Source organism: Stylophora pistillata, chromosome 8, assembly GCF_964205215.1.
Source record: "Stylophora pistillata chromosome 8, jaStyPist1.2, whole genome shotgun sequence".
In the NCBI taxonomy this organism is placed as follows: Eukaryota; Metazoa; Cnidaria; class Anthozoa; order Scleractinia; family Pocilloporidae; genus Stylophora; species Stylophora pistillata.
Window position 1 is genome coordinate 22872600 of NC_142526.1, and position 14301 is coordinate 22886900.

At 37.0% G+C, this 14301-nt stretch overlaps 1 protein-coding gene and 1 long non-coding RNA gene across 5 annotated transcripts; one reads left to right on the top strand and one right to left on the bottom strand.

Annotated features, from left to right (window-relative positions):
* Positions 1–839: 839 nt before the first annotated feature.
* LOC148725523 (uncharacterized) lies at positions 840–8225 on the bottom strand. Of its 4 annotated transcripts, XM_088731884.1 has the most exons (9): positions 8075–8223; positions 6227–6255; positions 5598–5756; positions 5080–5269; positions 4563–4652; positions 4327–4413; positions 4105–4197; positions 3322–3414; positions 840–3080 (listed from the first exon to the last, which is right to left on the bottom strand). In XM_088731884.1, the coding sequence occupies exons 1-9, from the start codon at positions 8088–8090 to the stop codon at positions 2803–2805; spliced, it is 1035 nt and encodes a 344-aa protein (XP_088588010.1). In that variant the 5' UTR covers positions 8091–8223; the 3' UTR covers positions 840–2802. The 4 variants fall into 4 exon arrangements, with proteins under 4 accessions (XP_088588010.1, XP_088588012.1, XP_088588013.1 ...); XM_088731886.1 differs by lacking the exon at positions 4327–4413 and having other exon boundaries at positions 8075–8225; XM_088731887.1 differs by lacking the exon at positions 5598–5756 and having other exon boundaries at positions 8075–8222.
* Positions 3409–6540, top strand: LOC148725524 (uncharacterized). The gene is made up of 2 exons (XR_015991242.1): positions 3409–4576; positions 5664–6540. It is a non-coding gene; the product is annotated as an uncharacterized LOC148725524 (long non-coding RNA).
* Positions 8226–14301: the final 6076 nt, after the last annotated feature.

Here is a 14301-nt window from a genome sequence, read left to right on the forward strand (position 1 = left end):
AGGGAAAGGAATCAGAATGGAAAGTGCAAATGGCTGTCAGGTGAAGAAAAGGATGAGAGCCACTCAAATGAAGTACTTGTGGAACGACATGAATGCATCATCTCTGGGGATGGCATTAATTGCGTTGGGCGTGCTATCACGGGAACATGCTGTGTCAGTGTCAAGTTCAAATTCAGAACAACTGCTTGTCGATTGACTCCCACGTATGTCAATGTGATGATGGGCCCTTCTGATACTTAATACACAACACCTCATTAGATGGGATGATTTTTGTTTCAATAGCGATCACGAAATTAAAATGAAGGTTGGTTGGATTTCATCGGTCGAGAGTTGTCAAGTAGTGTTCAGGAAAATGCCTTTTCCCACCTTTCAAGATATCTAGGTACTAACATCATAAACATTCAACCATTTTTTATAGGATAAGGACGCATTATCTCTACCCTGACAAAGGTGCCTTACATGTGGTGCAACACAAAGAGGGAGCTGTCAATGTTCTGTTCGTCTGGAAACATTAGATGTCTTCTGCTGACACCAGTCTTCATAGGCATACAACTGCAGAAAGTGTATTCATTTTGCTGGTAATTGCATCCAGTGTTTGTTTTGATGTCTTACCCAGTGACAGATGCCAGGAGGATTACAGAACACCTTCCCTACCTAAAATCACTCTCCTCTGTGAAAGAATGTGTGAGAAATATCACCGATTGAGTTCAGATGTACAACTGATGTATGAACACTCAACAGTCCTTCTTTTGGATGTCCACTTACATGCAAGAGAAGGAAGACTTTCTAGACCGGTTATGGTTTGAGGTTGTACCTTAGTAATCCCATATGTGACTTAAAACAGTTGAACTTGAACTTTATTTTTATTTAGACACGGTAAATCTATCAGATAAAATAATATTATTACAATCTATTATTACAGTTACAATCTATTTTAATCTATATAAACATGATCTAAAATTTAAAAGTGAAATAGAAAAAAATAAAGAAATTCTGCTTTACATAGATGCCGTGTGTGTTTTGCCGATTCAGACGAAGAAATTGCGACAACCATTTCGGAAGGATTGAAGTGATTTTGCTTGCCGCAATTCAGGGGACAAGCTATTCCAGATAACCGCACCGTTATAGCTAAAGCTATTTTTCAGGAAATTGGTGCGGGGCAATGGAACAGCTAGTTTGTTTTCAGAGTTCCTTAGATTATATGGAGGATCATATTTAGTGAAAAGAGAACCAAGATAGTCGGGCGCAAGACCATGTATAGATTTATAGACCATGGTGGCCACTTGTATTTGTCGCTGAGTATCTAACCGTCTCCAGTTAAGTTGCACAAAAAGAGGATCAGCGCTTGTGTCATAACTGGAGAAGGTCAGAATACGGGCAGCCCGGTTTTGCAACTTTTGGAGCTTATTCGAAAGACCCTTGTTACAATGCCCCCAGACCTCGCTGCAGTAATTAAAGTACGGTTGAACTAAGACATTGAAAACGGACTCAAGCGTGGTTCGATTAACAAAAGGCCTACAACGTTTAATTGCTTCAATGCCCGATGCGATTTTCTTGGCTATTTTTTCAATGTGCATATTCCATGAAAGGTTTTCGTCTATATGTACACCCAGAGATTTGACTGAGCTAACTTGTTTAATTATGTCACCACCTATGATTAGTTTAGGGGAAGTATCGTAGGTACCTATCCTTTGCCGCGATCCAATTAACATGAATTCAGTTTTAGATGAATTTAGAGTCAATTTGTTTGCAGTGAGCCATGTGTTAACATTGGATAGGTCGTGATTCATAACATCATTGATCATTTCTATGTTGTTACGGGCAAAGGTCAGGTGAGTATCGTCGGCATACATACGTGCAACTGAATTAGACAGGCAATTAGTTACAACAAGTAGCATCAAAAATATTTGTTTTCTTCCTTGCTAATCCCTATGGTTGTTCCAGACTGCTAGTCCTCCAATGTTAATTCTAATAATTTCTTTCAATTTTGTACCCTTTTTGCTTAGAGCAAGTATGAATGCGAGTACAAATAAAGATTATTGGTTATCCGTGTTATTGATGACAGAACATGCTTAGGCAGAACTGTAACTACTCTAGTTCTGCAAATCAAAATACCATCAAATTTGAGAAAAGTGAAAGTATTATTGCTGGTACTATTATCATGTATATTTACATTTACGTAACTGAGAACAGAAACATAGACCTGCTTAGCCATTCATATGCCCTATTACTAAGCATTTCAGAAGTTAGAGCAAGTCACCTCTGCAACAGCAATGAGTGAGTAAAATACCACTTTCTTGCTTTAAATAAAATCTGACATACTTGATTACAATCTGGTTATGGTGGTTTTAAATAAAAACTAATTCCTCAAAAACTATCTTCATAATACTGTTCTTTTAACTGATTGTTAGTGATTCAAAATACTGCTAAATTTTGACTTGATACACAAGATAGGAAATGATGAGAATGAAATATTTGCAGTTAGACAGTTTCTTTCAGAAAAAAAATGGTAGATGCATGAAAAGGGACAAGGAAGGCTTAAAAATAATCATTTTTGTGTCATGTTACATCATTTTCTGACCCTAAAAATACAGCTTTTTAGTGACAATTTATGATTCATGTTCTCACCTCACTTTGCTGTTGCAATATCACCTTCCTGACTCTAATGCAGAATCTCTCAAAATGAATGTAGAGACCATGTATTTTTATCAATGACATGTTTTGTGTACACTTCTCTCAAATTATGTTTTTGGACCCTATATTTGACACAAAAATTGATGATTACTAGCCATTCCTGTCCCTTTAAGGTGGAGCATTATATGGTGCTAACTGGAGAGATCCATTCAGAAGACTTGCTCGGTATATGAATTGTTTAGGGAAAGCAAAAAACTTTCCTTTCTCCAAAAAAGAGTTTTCATCTGGATCGCCAGCAATAAATGGTGCAATAACATCAGGCTTTGCTGTTGTTAACAGCACACAAACATGATCTGTTGGTACTCTCTTGCCATGAATTTCTCGTCGACTTTCCTCTAAACGGCCACCTGCCAGGACAACTGAGTCACGTCTGTACACCACCATGACTGTTGAAATCAAGAAAACAGAACATAAAATTAAGAACAAAAATTAGTATGCAACCAACAGGGATTTCATAGCATACTATTTACTAGATCAACTTTACATGTACATGTACACAGGTCTTGAAATAAAATTTCAGTTTTTGATGAAAACATCAGAAAGTCCTGCAAAACAATACCGCTATGCATTCACAGCGACTTGTACTTACTTCACTACAAAAAAGAAAAACAAACAATTCAAACAAACCATTATTGTGTGAGCTGGAAGTTAATGCTGCCCCAACTGTTCTGTCCTGCACACTCTCTAGTGTTCCACCTTCTGTACTTTCAGACTCTGTATCTGAGAATCAAGTATATTAGATTGTTCCAAATCCATTTGGGGTGCTCAAACAAAATCCAGAAACACAACAAAAACAAGCCAAAAAATAGCTTGCATTGCAAATGAAACTAACCCCACTTCACAATATCGGTAAAGCAGGCATTACCTTGTTTTGGACTCTTCAAATTACCAAAACTGCCCTTACACTTCCCTTTGACCAAATTGAATATCTTGGCAATTCAAATGATGTGTTTTTTAATAGGGTATTTATGGTGCATACTCAAGTCTTGTTACACAAAACAAGGATGATTTTACAGCCAAACATGCAATGCTTGTGAGATGTTCTCTGAATGTTAGAAAAATTGAATGTTTAAACTTTTTACTACTATTGACTCTTTTCTTACCCTAGCTTCCTAAATTACAACTGAGAGTGCACCCTGAACTTTGTGCTAATATTATGAAAAAAAATGATCAGTAGCATAGTGACCCTTTGTGACTCCACTCGCTTATAATTTCTTATCTCAATTACCTTTAATGGGACATCAATTTGAAGATTTCATGGAATCAGAGATATGAAGGCAAAATTTGATATACATGCAAAAACTACATTATCACCTATAGTTTTTTAAGAAATAACTTAATCCTAAAATGTTACCTTTGTAGATACTTTTGCATAAGTTGTTAAAATCCATACAAACAAACATTACAAACCATTATTTGGGGGACTAGATTCCACTGCTGCCCCAGCTGTTTTGTCTTGCACTCGATCTAGTGCTCCAGCCTCTTCACTTTCAGACATGGTATCTGAGTATCAGGTAGTTATATTGAACATATTGTGTAGATGGTGCTCAATAGGAACCAAAAAAGAGCACCTTTAACAAACCAAACAAAAGTAGAAACGAGGAAACAAAAACAATCAACAACAAAACAAACCTGCATTGCAGAGAGTAGATGGGGCTGCAGGTAACACCTCATTTAAATCTTTGGGAGTTTCACAACTGCTAGAACTTTCAGAATGATCTAAATGTGTGAATAAAAAATGCCTAAGAGATAGCTATGGGGTGTAACAATCACTGTAAATTATTGTAAAACCTGATTAGATGCACTCTAACATTTGAAATATTTCTGAAACATTAAATTCATTGCCTAGGAACAAACAGTTCAACTACCTTCCTGGGAAGAGGTAAGCAATTCACTTGTAAAGTCATTAGTGGTAGATGCAGTTGTTAAATGTTCACTGCCAGACCTTGAATAGTAATCTAAATAAAGAAGAAGTTAGCCAATAGTCACATTACAAACTTATATACAATGAGGAAGGTCACGTCTGATTACATAGAAACTGGAATAACATAACTTGCAAAACTGCTACTGGAAAACAACATGAGTACATGCTGAGATGGTGGAATACATTTCTCGTTGCCAATTCACTTTTATTAATAAACATCATTAACATTCAAAGTGATGATGTTTACAAAATTAATGCAGCCAATCAGTTTGCTTTATTTTGTTTTTTTTTGTTTTGTAAATTTTTTTTGTCAACCCCAGTAAAAATATCATAATGATAAAATAGTAACTTGACATAGGTATTCAATAAGTATAATGCAAGTGTCTGTTTTGGTAATTCATACAGTATGTAGATCTGATTGGCTTCTATATTATCAATGGAAAAGTGTTGGTTTAGAGCACCTTTCATGAACTTCATAAACAGCTGTAATGCCACATCTCCACCTTCTGAAATCTTAACGTCATTCCTATTTCCAATGAAGGCAACCCCTGCACCAGCAGTGCCATACACAGTTACAGTGTGACCATCACCATGCCTGTTTCGCATCATGATGACAACATCACAGTTGTGCTTCATGTTTAGAATATCAGCCTGGAGTACAATGAAGATCAAAGCTAGCTTTTTGTGTTCAGTGTCAAGACCTAGTATCATAAAATCTGCTAATGCATATAATACACACTTATAACAAATTTGACAGGGTTATACCAGTACAGGTGTGTAACTGAGCTTCACATGTTTTATTTTACAAGAGAACATTGAGGAACTTTTCTTGGTTTTCCTACACATATACATGTAGGGTAGAATATCATACATGTAGGAAAAAGGTTGTGTAACTCATGTTATCTAACAAAGTAATGATATCAACAAGAATATGACCTATATTTTTAATGCAGTGTATATTACATTTAATGCTGCTTACACGCTTTTCCATCAAGTGCCTCTGGTTTGTGAGATTTGTTTGTCCCATTTTTTTAATCTTTTCTAGTTGTGCAGACTTCCTGATCTTAGGAAAGATGGCTGAGCATTCTTCACATTGCCTCCGAGCCGAAGGCTGCTCTGCACCACAATCAGAGCATGCCTATCGACCAAAAAGGGAAGCTAAAAACAGTTAAAATATTTCTCACAATACCTCAAAAAAGGATTTACATATAAAAATGTGGAACGTGAATGATGAGAATGGTGCTTAGAAAAGACTATTCAGAAAAAAAAAAAAAAAAAATATATCATACTGTCAAGATCAACCAAGAAATCAAATTTTTTAATCCCATTTTTTAGATGAGAATACAATTTGGTACCTAACCTGTTCGCCAAACTCATCAATAGATTGTCCTTTAATTGAATTGCAAATAATAACTTTTTGTCTAATCATTAGGCACCTTTCCCTAACTATTTTGTGTCTGCTTTGAATTTCTTACAACTGTAAAATTACCTTTGATGATCTATTTCAATTGGCTAAAATAATTTTATCCTCCCATTGGGCTACCTGATTTTTGCCTTTAGATCTTGTGATCTTAAGCTCACACAAGTACATAAACATATGGCACTTGCCTTTCTTCCCTTCTTCACTCTTGAAGTTCCTAGATGGAGAGGTTAGAAAGCAGTAAAAGTTTCAATGCCACAAACAGCCCACAAATTGACAAAGTTTCTATCTAGTAGTAGTATGTCTTATTTTATTACTAGTGCAATGGTCAGTGCTATAGCTGAATGACATTATACTTAACAGAGCTAGAGTGATCTGCCAAGTAATGCCTGAAGGAGGGTACACAAGTACGCCAACATTGGGTGTGCAAGGACTGCTGTTGGGCAACGAGTCCCAAGATGCAGAAAAACTGAATAGAAATGGGACACTTACCCATGTCAGGTAAGTATCGTGTCTTCTATGTATGTGAGTGCTGGGTAACAGAAATCTAATGCCAATTAACAAACTATGTTTGAGGTATAGTATAATCTAGGAGATTATACTATACCTCATAAGGGTTAACGATCTTTAGCATGAGTTCAGGTGTGCCCAAATTATACAACTAACATTATCAAGAAAATCTCAACTTCTGCGACAATAAAATGCATCCATAGAAAGAGCACAAATATCATAGTTTTAGCAGCTAGGGTATCTATACAAATCCTCTATGTTAAAATCCAGTTAGTAAGTAAGTAAGTAATAAGTCTGTGACATTATGCTATTTCTGAAAATTACTATCCTGTGTCTGTAGTTTTTCAAAATAAGGCAATGCTCGTTGTTCTAATTACCACAGTGTCATTGTTCATGTGAGACAGTATGCACAAGTAAGAAAGAAACCTCATTAAGTCTATGACTTTTCACAAGCTTTCAGATCAGTCTCACAAGAACTAGGGCAGTAGGATATCAGCAATTGCTGACAGGTTTACCCTGGCTAAAGATGTAATTATTACTATCACGTCCTAAGGACTTACTTTAGTTCTGTCATCTCATTTCTGCCCTTAACATGTAAGTTCTAATTGAATAACCCCAGCTTTCAAAAGGTAATACTTAGCAAAGTTACATCAAATGCCTCTTTTTGAGAGAACAAAAAAATTTAATCTAGGTACAAACCAAACGCTATGAATTGCTTCACAAGCCCTCTGAACAGTTAAAAGTCAATGGAGGATTAATTACCATACGTAAGGTTCCATATAACCCCATACCTCATTATGCATACATGCATACAATTCTTGTTGTCTTCTGCTTTGTTTTTGATAGGTATGGGGTTATATGGAAACTTTACCAACAATTCTTTCATGCATATCGCTTATTTTACTCAGTAAAGAATAAGTTACGATCACAAGTCGAGACAGAAGGCTGAGAGATTTCTTTCAAATTACAAGCAGAAGAGAACCATGCAAACAAAGATCATGGCGTATCATTCGCCCAAACTATCCACTGATATATGAAGGAGAACACAGAACGATCATACACGCAAAAACACACCTAAAACCGCATTGCACTACTCTAAGTGTCTATTTTTCTGGGCTGAAATAGTCGTCTTTGGAAAGAGTGAGGACTGCAGTATCTCCTACGCACACAGATAATAGAAGTAAAGCTCAATTTAAAGTCCTTTTCTCTTCAGGTAGACAATTTATAATTACAAAGACATTCCATATGATCGTAGCCCATATCTCCGCCTAAGCTCTTTAATATTCTGCCCCTCAAAATGGTCTGAACGGTGCCAGCTGAAGCACGTGAACTGCGCAAGTAGGATACGACTCTCACCAAACAGTTTCGAAATGCATCCAAGATATCTTAATAAAAGGCGACCTCTTTGGCTCGACAAAGCTTTATAGCACTAGTCCGATGTCACAACTAGTTATTCACCCAAGCGTGACCTTTATATTGATTTTTTTACCTAAAAAGAGACGAAGACAAAAGCTAAATTAGCTTACCGGACGTGTCAGCCATTCTCGCATAAATTACTCATAGCACCGGCTCGGCCATTCCTGGAACATAGATTTCTGCTAGCCTGTTTGTGAAATTACTATAATCATTAATTTGGTGCCAATTAAGAAGTAACGATAATCATTATTTCGGTCTCGAGATCATGTTGAAATCATGACACTTCCCTTCCAGTGACTTACCAGGTCACGCAAGCTTAGTAGGGAAACAGTTTCCAACTTTATTAACAATAGCCCATTTCCGAATTACCCTTGGCCTCATTTTCAAAACGAGTCCTGGTGTTCATACTTTCATATGATAATAAGTTTTCATTCACATGCAAATTAAACTCATTTTCACAAGAATGATTGAGCACCTGGCCTCGTTTTGAAAATGAGGCCAAGGGTTATTCGGAAATGGGCTATTCACCATAAGCTTTTTAATTTATCATGGTAAGAGCAATTAATTATTTTTATAATATTTTCATAGATGACTGAAAGACTTTCTTTTACACTGAAAATCATTATATCAATTAAGATAGTCTTTTCGTCACAGCAACAGAATATCTCTAACTGCAGTTACTTAATCTCCTAAGTTTTATCCATTTATTCGTACTCCACACTGTAAAATTAGCACGATGAATTACAACCGCAATTGAGTTATTCTATGCTCATTAAGAACCGTTCTATAGCTAGGGACTACGAAACAAACAAATATATCAGATAGCCTTATAACAAGCAAAGTTATTCCTAGGGTACGGTTACCGTTTCCCATTCATTGACTGGATGAGACGTTTGGAAATCTCCTTTACTACCTGGCCCCAGTTGTTCAAAGGGTGTATAACGCTATGCACTGTATAAACATCTATCTAATATATAGAGCAGTAAAGAACAAAAAACTTACCCACCGGATAGCGATTTATCCGTTGGATAGTGTTATCCGCTCTTTGAACAACTGAGTTTCGGAGTTAAAAGTGCATTTAATCACGGGTACTAATTGTATTTCCCTAACCCTGGGGATTATTGATAACCTTCCATGCATTGTCGTTGAAATAGCAAATCTTATTGTTCCGCTGCTATTTAATTTTGCCAAGAAAGTTCACGAGAACGCACAAATATTCACGTTATTATATGGCTATGTCTCATAAGGACTGGGAACTACTGAATTCACGAATTTGATTGGCTGAAATCAATATTGAAAGCGGTCTTGATTTTCCCATCTAGACCGGCATCTAGACCGGTCCAGAAAAAAAAGTTACAAAGAATATAATGAGATAGAATAAATATATGAAAATCATATATTGCGGTATTTGATACGTATGATGGACGATCCTCGCAGTAGATAGCGCTATTTGAGCAATAGCGAAATTCAGACCTGAAAAAAATCAGGCCTGTACGGGACTCGAACCACTGACCTCTGCGATACTAGTGCAGCGCTCTAACCAGTTGAGCTAACAAGCCAACTGAGAGCAGGCCGTTAAGTTGATTCGTAATGAACCCGTGAAAGTGATAAATGAGATAGAATAAATATATGAAAATCATATATATGATTTTCATATATTTATTCTATCTCATTTATCACTTTCACGGGTTCATTACGAATCAACTTAACGGCCTGCTCTCAGTTGGCTTGTTAGCTCAATTGGTTAGAGCGCTGCACTAGTATCGCAGAGGTCAGTGGTTCGAGTCCCGTACAGGCCTGATTTTTTTCAGGTCTGAATTTCGCTATTGCTCAAATAGCGCTATCTACTGCGAGGATCGTCCATCATACGTAAAGAATATAATGTTCCGTTGCTTTCTAGACACAGCCATATAATAAACATCTTATCGTGTGGCTCCCGAAATATTCCGGGCGCACGTGTTCGTCCATGTGGACGGGTTCGGAAATATTCCGGGTTTCCGAACATCATCGTTTTATTGGCGGAGAAGTTCGGAAAATGTCGGGCTTATATAGGTTTATGGTCATTGGCCAACCCAAGGGACATAAATTAAGCATCCGGCAGAGTTTCGAAGACCCGAGTAGAATAAAAGAGTTAATTAGTATGAAATATAATTTGTTGCGCGGTAACACTGATAAACAAAGATGGCGGCCAATATTGTATTTGTTGATGAAGGAACTATTGATGAAGTTGTCGGCGGAGAGGATAGCGATTTAGATGAAAATACGGATAATTCTGAAAGCATTGAAGAAGAAGATGATAGAAGAGAAGAAGACATTGATGGCGAGGCGGACAGCGAAGAAGAAACCGAAGAAGACAACTGGGTCCTTGGCGATCGCATCCAGCGAAGGCTTGACTTCACAGCTGATCGAGGGTTGAATGTGGAGCTTCCTAACAATCCATCATTCTCTGACTACTTTCATCTCCTCCTCCCCGAAAACCTATTCGACGAAATTGCATCCCAAACAAATAAATATACTACGGAAACAATCGCATCTTTACAGCGAAGAGGTCGTTTACCTCAGCACTCGAGGTTTAGATATTAGCCTGAGGATGGTGTGACAGCTGGTGAGATGAAAGCTTTTCTTGCCATGATCATTGCAATGGGCCTGGTGAATCAAGAGAATATCCAGGATTACTGGTCCACCGACGAGGTTTTATCTACTTCCTTTTTCCCTCAAATTATGTCAAGAGACAAGTTTATGAATATTTTAACATTTTTTCACTTGTGTGATAATGATGATTATGTTCCTCGAGGACAGGAAGGGTATGACCCAATAAAAAAGCTTGGCACTATATACAGCGTTGTCACTGGGAAATTTTCAGATGTCTGGAAGCCAGGCAAAAATATTTGCATTGATGAGGGAATGATTCCATTCAGAGGAAAGGTGCATTTCAAAGTGTATAATCCTGACAAGCCAGATAAGTATGGTGTTAAGTCATACCAGTTGTGTGACTCAAGTAATGGGTATTGTTGTAGGTTTGAAATTTACACTGGTGTAAACCCAGAACTACCCGGTGCTAAAGGCAAGACATATGACTTAGTCATGAGGCTCATGCAACCTTATTTGAATGTGGGTAGGTGTTTGTATGTTGACAACTACTACACATTACCTACTTTATTTGCTGAGCTCTATAGGCAGAACACTGGGGCCTGTGGAACAGCCTGCTACAGGAAAGGTATCCCCCAGCAATTTAAAAGGGCACAAGTGAAAAAAAAATGGTGAAAAGTATGTTATGAACAATGGAACTTTGCTGGCAGTTAAATTTAAGGACCGCAGAGTTTTCCAGATGCTGTCATCAGTTCATTCTGCTGCGGATGTAGAAGTTGGCCGAAATCACCCTGGAACTGGCCGCCCAATAAACCTGAGATTATCTAAACCTGAGATTATCCATAACTACAACAAGTTCATGGGAGCAGTTGACAGGTGTGATCAGATGGTGGCCTATTCTTGCCTCAGAAAACGCACCATGAAATGGTGGAAGAAAGTGTTCTTCCACCTGTTTTTCTTAAGCATCCTGAATGCTTACATCCTGTACAATCAAAGAAGCCGGTCACCTGTGCTGCAAAGGACCTTTCAAAGGGAGCTTGTGAAGGAGCTTGTTAGGAATTCTGGCATCTCCTATTCTCTCACCCCGAGAGGCCGCCCAAGGAGGTCAGCAGAAGGCTTAACCCGTCTTTAAGTTGGAGTTAGAGGTCACTTCCCAGAGAAAATATTGGGCACTGGGAAGAAGTCCAACATCACCCAGGCATGTGTGGTTTGCTTTCCTGCTCAAAAGAAGATCCTGAAAAGGGCAGGAGAGAAAAGGAAGAGGCCAGGAAAAGAGTCTAGCTTTCAGTGCAGTGTCTGTAAAGTAGCCCTCTGTATACAGGACTGCTTCCAGTTGTTCCATACTGTTCACGACTATGTTGCTGCCTACATTCGAAGACACGATGCCAATAATGACAATGAGGATGCTGAAACTAACTGATTAAATGATCATAACCATTATTCATCTTTTGTTTGATTTTGTTAGGTTTTGAAGTAAAATCAAAGACAGAAATACATAAATTTACAACATAGACCCAACAACTGAGCTGACAGTTTTGAACTAATTCAAAACCAAACAATGTACATAAATTCCTAATTTTGATTATGTGTTGAATTGACAAGTATGCAGTCTTGCTACTGTATTGAGAGAAACAAATGCTGTCAGAGTCACAGGAATTATTTTATTAAGCTGGTGGACTAGGGCTTAACTTTGATTGCCATTTTAGGCTTGTACAGATAATTTTTGAAAGAAATTAATATGATTTGTTTTTTGTTAATGTATGATTTTTGTCAAGCTTTTCCAAAAGCATGATTTCATAGCTAAAATTTTAAAAGCAACATAGGTTAAAAGTTTATTGTAATAACATAATCAGAAAGGCAATTTCTTAAGCTTTAATTTGATATATAGGTTGTTGAGATTTAATGAAATGTAAAGCTTTCACTGCTGATGAAGGGATCAACTGTCGTGTATAATTGCGTTACTAAAAATAAAGTCAGTTTAGGCAATTGTAACCTGAACTCGAACTCAGCATGATAAGGGTTAAGCGAGCTAAGTCGGTCTGTATGGGAGAATCTTGACCTCGGTCGCTGGTACAGACCTCACTGCATTCGGTCTGAACTGGCGACCTCGGTCAAGATTCTCCCATACAGACCTCCCGCTCGGTTAATAAGAACTAAGTATTACATTGTAGAAGAGGGCAAGAAGGCGTTAACCATAAACTTCTTTAACAACTCGTAAAATATCCGCACTTATTATATGTTAAACCATCAATTTATAAAAGAACATAATGGTTCTCTTGGGTGCATAAATATGTACTTTGAAACTGTCCCTTTTATTCGATGATGATTGATTCTGTTGATTTGAAAGCTTCTCAAGCTTCAAAAGCGAGCTCTTCGCTTTATCTATTTCTCAGAGCGAAATCAACATGCAATTCCTTTATTTATCGACACCTTTAAAATTTTTGTATTACGAGCATTTAGCTAACCATATGTTTGAAATAAGATACAGTAATGCTCCTGGAAACATTCAAAATCTTTTTCGAGATGTCTCTGATATACATTCTTATAATACTCGATCCTCTGCCTCTAATAACTTTTACGTACAAAGTTCCAGACTCTCAATTCAAGTGAATTCTTTTTCTAGAATCGGAACAAAAATATGGAATGAAATGCCTCTATCTTTTAGAAAACTTTCAAAAAATGTCTTCAAGAGGAAAACAAAACAAACACTTTTTGAGATCCTAGCTTCAGAAGATTGTTACATTGATCTTCCAGAAATCGTTCAAAAAGTTAAGTTGAATTTATCTTCCTCTTGATTGATCAGTTGATAAGTATTCAATTATATCTTTTAATGCATCAGTAATATCCCGTCAAGACTGTTGTCATTTATTATAAGTAATATCATTAGTTTATCAGTAGTCTCTAATCATTGTTGTCAATTCTAGCTTTTTTAGTTCTCTTGTTACTTTTAGCTGTATTTAGTTGTATCTATTTCCTGTCAACATGACCCGCCTAGATTAGCTAAGCTACCCGCGGGCATGTTACTGTACTTTTATCCCAAAACACAATAAAATGTATATATGTATGTATGTATGTATGTATGTAAGGTTCACTGGCTATCCACTCGTCTTAGTCCTCCAATGCGATCACAAACATGTAATGATTACATGTCAATTGACGTAAGTCATGACACTTCCCTTACAGTGAACTGCTAGGTCACACAAGCTTAGTAGTGAAGCAGTCTCCAACTTTATTAATATTTCACTATAAGCTTTCTTATTTATTATGGTAAGAGCAATTAATTATTTTTATAATATTTTCATAATATTATTATTTTACACAATGGTATGATTGTCAACGAAACTAAACATCAGGCCTGGATCCTTGGTGATACGGAGCATACATACTCCTTTCCAGTGAAAGACTCCATCGACACAGTTGGTACGAACATTGACAACAAACTACAGTTTGATAAACACGTATCTTCGATATGCAAAAAGATCAATAATCAGTTAAATGTCATGATAAGATTTAGAAAACTGATCTCTAAAGCCACTTTGGTCAAATTGTGTAAGGCCTTCATCTTACCGCACTTTCAGTATTGTTCATCGGTGTGGCATTTCTGTAGTGTACGAAACACCGAGAAACTAGATGCTCTTAATAAAAGAAGTCTTAGGTTCATTCTAAATAATGTTGAATCTGCGTATAATACTTTATTGGACAAAGTCAACTTTGTTTCTTTACATAACAGACCATAGTTAAGTAGTTT

Coding starts and splice junctions, on each gene's coding strand:
- LOC148725523 (XM_088731884.1), bottom strand. Junction 4,414..4,562: donor GCTTACCTCTTCCCAGGAAG/GTAGTTGAACTG, acceptor TCACACATTTAG/ATCATTCTGAAAGTTCTAGC. Junction 3,081..3,321: donor TTCCAGCTCACACAATAATG/GTTTGTTTGAAT, acceptor TGATTTCAACAG/TCATGGTGGTGTACAGACGT.